This window comes from Perkinsus marinus (assembly GCF_000006405.1).
Source record: "Perkinsus marinus ATCC 50983 genomic scaffold scf_1104296958234, whole genome shotgun sequence".
NCBI lineage: Eukaryota > Perkinsozoa > Perkinsida > Perkinsidae > Perkinsus > Perkinsus marinus.
The window spans coordinates 8683-13992 of record NW_003206847.1 but is presented as its reverse complement, the minus strand read 5'-3'; the positions used below and the strand labels follow the sequence as shown (position 1 = coordinate 13992).

General features: G+C 52.7%; 3 protein-coding genes across 3 annotated transcripts in view; 2 read left to right on the top strand and 1 right to left on the bottom strand.

Annotated features, from left to right (window-relative positions):
* Positions 1–23: 23 nt before the first annotated feature.
* On the bottom strand, positions 24–428 carry Pmar_PMAR005973 (hypothetical protein; the record flags this gene model as incomplete). Its single annotated transcript, XM_002774350.1, has 1 exon — positions 24–428. One exon carries the CDS (start codon positions 426–428, stop codon positions 24–26), a length of 405 nt encoding a protein of 134 aa, XP_002774396.1.
* Positions 429–1081: 653 nt separating this feature from the next.
* On the top strand, positions 1082–2362 carry Pmar_PMAR005972 (hypothetical protein; the record flags this gene model as incomplete). The annotated part of the gene is made up of 1 exon (XM_002774349.1): positions 1082–2362. The coding sequence occupies one exon, from the start codon at positions 1082–1084 to the stop codon at positions 2360–2362; it is 1281 nt and encodes a 426-aa protein (XP_002774395.1).
* A 649-nt stretch (positions 2363–3011) lies between these two features.
* Pmar_PMAR005971 (retrovirus polyprotein, putative) overlaps positions 3012–5310 on the top strand; it is a gene marked incomplete at both ends in the record, with an annotated part of 2433 nt that continues 134 nt past the window's right edge. The window contains one exon of the mRNA XM_002774348.1: positions 3012–5310. Coding sequence (XP_002774394.1) covers positions 3012–5310 — 2299 coding nt within the window.

The window sequence follows — 5310 nt, the reverse complement described above, 5'->3', positions numbered from 1 at the left end:
AGCTGATACCGAGACTACCCATATCAGGGTGCGTACTTGAGGATGAACTCGTTAAAGACACGAACGAAATCGGGGGCCCATTTCTTATCGTCGCCACCACCTTGAGCATAGAAAAGATAGAACCTTGCAGAGTTTCCGCTGACCTTGCGGAAGTTGGCGATGAGCTCGGCCAGTCTCTCAGGGTGGATAATCTTGCCCACGTTGGAGGCATCGGCCACGTTGAGGTAAACATCACCACGGTTGTACTCCTTCGACACGTCGGACTTGAAAAAGTCTAGGAAGGTCGTGTCCTGACCAGTCCAGTAGGCTTGCCTCCAAGAATAGGTTGCCATATTCTTCGTCTCCGAAGATGGAGGACAGTCGAGTCGACCCGCTTCACTGAAGTAAGCAGCGACGACGACAATGACGAGGAGGAGAATGTAACGCATCGAGTACAATCAACTCTAACGAACGGGAATCTCAGGGAGAGACATGTCGAAACCGCCGCCACTCTCGAGGAACAATCTCAAAGGTTTCACGCATGCTTGCGTCACGCAGAGAACTCTGCATTTGAGACGTGGAGCCTAACATGTCCCGATCCAACCGGAGGCAATATTGGATTAGTTTGAGCTCAATCCACTCAGATTTCACTCATCGTGTGAGACAAACCTTCGCAACTACCCCTTGTTGTCAGCTGACAGGGCTACAGTGAGTCCATCATGAGACCCTCAGTGGGACATGACACCGTTACAGCGGGGCTGATCCGCATAGCGGTCACCTATCGCAAGATGTGGCACGCTGAACTCCACGTGTTTGCTGTGGTGTGTTGTGGGTCCAGTTTGCCTGCACCCTTGTAATCTCATCAAACCTTCGCCTTCCTCAGTATAGCGAATGAGCCCAATATCGATTACTGTGCTGCTAAGTCTGTGGTATTCGTACAGAACTTAAGTGCAGATAGTGCGCTTATTGTTATTGTCCTAGGGTCGTAGTATTGGTTGCTCTAGCTCGAGTTCCCTTGTTGTGTTGTTCTTAGAGTTCATCAACCGATACCCCGACACCTTTTTGGTAGCAGCTCCTTGTTACGAACGATTACAACTACGAGATGGTTGGTTCAGCTTCTGGTTCTATCCCCACTCCGTCCCGAGCGGAGGGGGAGGGCCCTCGGGCCCCCTTGATGCGTCGTGATCCTGAGGAGGCAGCTCAGGAGGCCTATGACGAGTTCATTCGTGCCGAGTTGGGTGAGGCGGCGGCTAAGCAGGCGGCCGAGATGGCGAGGCGTTCAGTTGAAGAGTATAACCGCGTGTTAGAGGAAAGGTCGCCCCCTCAAGCGACCCCAACACTGAAGCATCAAAGTATGGTTACTGAGTCGGCTGAGGACAACAAGCAGGCCGAGTTATCACAGACGAGAGGCACGTTGGCGCCTCTCCTCACTGGTCAGACGTTGCAAGTGGTGACCGCCCAGATGCCGGAGAGATATGATGGAGCCTCCGACCTAAGGATCTGGTTCCGAAGGTTTGAGGCAGATGCCAGGGCGGCCGGTTGGAACGAGCACATGATGGCCGAGAGATTGGGTAGCTTCTTCAGGGATTCCTATTTTGACACTTGGGATGAGAACGCTGGCAAGAAGGACTTTGCTGCTGATCGAGAGATGATGTTACAACTCTTTGACCTGATTCGTCCCGACGAGGCCCTGGAAAAGTTCCACGCCTTATCTTGGGACGGGAAGGGTCATGTCAGTCAGTTCATGGCCATCTTGAAGCGGGCCCTGGAGGAGTACGACAAGATGTTACCAGCGGAGGAGAAACTTCCCCCTTTGGTTAAGAGTCGTATGTTGTTGGATCGGCTTATTGCCTGTGCCCCGGAGGGAGCCAGGCCGGTTTTGAGAAGACGTCGACCTAAGGGTATCACTGAGGTCTGCCAGATTATAGAGGACTACAGGGGGAAGCAGTCTCGGACGGCCAAGCACGCTGCGGCGGCTGTGTCCGAGGATGAGCATGCGTGCCCCGGGGCGGTGGCACAACCTTCCCCAGACAAGGACAAGCAGTTGGCTTCGCTTATCGAATCTCAGACTAAGGCTATCAACGCTATACATACTTCGCAGAATGCCCTGCTTGGGTCCCTGAAGGACATCCTCAAGGCTCAACAAGATCCTGGTCGTAAGGATAAGGACATGCGTGCAGGGCCCACGCAGCCCAGGAGACAGCTGATGCCGTGCGGGCTCTGTGAGGGGAAGCATGCATCCTACAACTGTCCTCATAAGAAGTTCAGTGAGGGTTGCTATATCTGTGGTTCTAAGGCACACTTGTCCCGCTCGTGTCCTGAGCGTCCAGCTCTGCTGGAGAAGATTAAGAAGGGTGTGACGCCGGAACAGGGAAATTACTAATTTCAAATTAGCGGGGCGGCCGCCCAGCAGCCCGCGGTCGCCAGTCGCTAAAGTCTTGACCCCTGATGATCATAAGAAAACATTGACTTTGTACCCTTTTGGAGATGATTCTGGTCTATTCTTGTCTGTACAACTTGTGTCAAATTTTCAGTCTGTTGGCCCTGTTCGCTGCCTCGTGGATACTGGCTGCTGTGCCACGATGGTAGCACGTGATGTGATTCCTGCTGGCTGTGAAGTTAGCCCCGTGAATGGGCCGTCGTTGATTACAATAGATAAGTCCTCTTGTAAGATTATTGGTGTAGCAACATTAGCGATTAATCTGATCACAGCAGCGGGGGTGGGGGAGAGAGCCCGCTCCACTGCTGATGAGCTGAGTATCCCCTTTTTGATTACAGCTTTTATTGTAGAATCGTTGGCGTTCCCCGTGATTTTGGGGCACGACTTCTTAAAATATTTTCAGCTAGATATATTGTATTCGGAGAAACCGGTGCGTATTATTGGTAGGAATACGAAGGCAGGCCCGCCTGGTATTCCATGGTTGATGCGAGATGCATTGGACGCCGTTGACAGAGGTGTACGGTCGAGGCGGTGTTGCCAGGGTGGCAGCGCGACCTCCTATATAGATTCTGTGTTGAGCAGTCCTCCTTCGATGATGGAGTCGGTGTCTCCAAGGATAGCTTTGATGGCTGCACAACAACGTCAAGTACTAGAAACTACTGGGAGATTGGTAACGCAAGGTGTCCAGACCGTTTACTCCGAGGGAGAGGTGGTCACGGGTGGTGTCGATATAGGAAGCCAGACCGAAAAATTCTTGGTTGAGGACAAGGCCAATACTGAGGCATCGGAAAAGGCTGTGGGCGAGGATGTGGCCTACAATGATACGTCGAAGGGTACGGTCTCGGTGCCTGTTCAGGATTGGTGCGAGAAGCCTTGTCCCGAAGAAGAGATAGAAATCGACTGTGTGAGAGAGCCAGAACATTATTGCGTGGGATGTGCAGCTGCATTTGCCCATTTGGATGTCTCCACCTTCGATCGCCCTTGTGATATTTGCTCTGCCCCGACTGGGTGTGCCGGCCTGAGAGCGGATGGGCCTCTCATGACTAATGAGGAGTTAGAGAGAGCCAACTTGAAGCTCCCGGCCGAATCACAGGCTAGAGTTCCCGGCACGTCTAAGCCGAAAGGGAAGGAGCTTATTAAGGGAGAGGAGTGGCCCCCAGCTGCTTGGGAGCATGTAGGTGGTTTCGAAGGAGATGATATATGCCAAGATCCCTTACGGTTTGCGGTCCCAGATTTTCTGGACGAGACGGTTAAGTTACCAGATATATGTGAGAGCCCTACGGAAGCGCAACAACCAGTTGCCGACTTATGTGAGGAGTTCAAGGATCTCTTTGTGTTACGTCCCGGACGTTGTACTCAAGCTGAGCACTCGGTCGAGACTGGGACGACTCGCCCAATTTGTGAGAGGATAAGGCCTATTCCTCACAAGTATCGTGATGAGATCTCGGCACTACTGAAGGAGATGGAGGAGCTTGGAGTTATTAGAAGGAGTACGTCGGCATGGAGGTTCCCGTGCGTCTTCGTTCCGAAGAAGAATGGTAAAGTCCGGATGTGTATTGACTACAGGAACCTCAACAAGGCATGCCATACTGAGGCGTACCCTGTGCCCCGGCCCGACGACGTGCAAGAGCACCTGGCTGGTGCACGAGTGTTTTCGACTCTCGATTTGAGAAGTGGTTACTGGCAGATCCCGGTTCGCAAGGAGGACCAACGGAAGACCGCCTTCTGCCCCGGTCCAGGCTTCCCATTGTATGAGTGGGTGATGATGCCCTTTGGTTTGGCAAGTGCCCCGGCTACCTTCCAGCGATTGATGGATGCTATTCTGGGACATCTCCCTTTTGTGAGGGTCTACCTTGATGACGTCCTGATCTTTAGTAGATCCGATGAAGAGCATCTGGAGCACTTGAGGATCGTCTTTGAGCTTCTACGGGCGGCTGGTATGACGGTGGCTGCTGAGAAGTGCGAGTTTATGCAGGATCGAGTGACCTATTTGGGTCACATGTTCAATAGTACTGGTATGAGTCCCGACTTGGGTAAGGCCGAGGTTATCTTACGGTGGCCTCTACCTCGGACTGCCCCGGCCCTTCGATCCTTCTTAGGGCTGGCAGGGTACTATAGGAATTTTGTCCCGCACTTTGCGGATAGGTCTCGGTGTCTGTATGAAATTGTGAACTACTGCACGAAGAACAAGGTTGTGGAACTCGGAAATCAGTGGGGCAAGGAGGAAGAGCTGGCCTTCAATGACCTGAAGCAGTGGATAGCCAGCCTCCCCTTGTTGGCCTACCCAGATTTCTCGAGACCATTTCAGCTCATGACCGACGCCAGCGATGTAGCGATAGGGGCTGTGGTGGAGCAGGACGGAAGGCCTTTAGCCTTCTTCAGCCAGTCCCTGACCCCTACCCAGAAAGTCTGGCCGGTGTATGAGCGGGAAGCCTATGCTATCTTCAAGGCATTGGAACGGTTCAGACCGTTGCTCTGGGGTTACCATTTGGAGTTGGTCGTCTTTTCGGATCACAAGCCTTTGGAATGGATACAGACGGCTACGACGGCGAAAGTGCAACGCTGGCTCATTAGTATGTCCCAGTTTAAGTTTAAGGTATTTTACAAGAAGGGTAAGCACAACGTCGTAGCTGATGCCTTGTCCCGGATTACTACATCCGACGACAAAGTGGCAGAGCCAGATCTTGGAGCACTCCAGCGTGAGCTGCAAGGTACACCTGCCCTGGTGACAGATAAGTTGTTGACTGACGACAGGGAGGCCGACGTGATGGAGAAGGACAATTTTGCCCCTGCTTGTGTTCTCACCCTCTGTGAGCAATGGTCAACAGCTGATTTGGTACGTGAGCAAGAGTTGGATCCTGTTCTTCGGGTGGTGAGAGATAGGGTCCGGA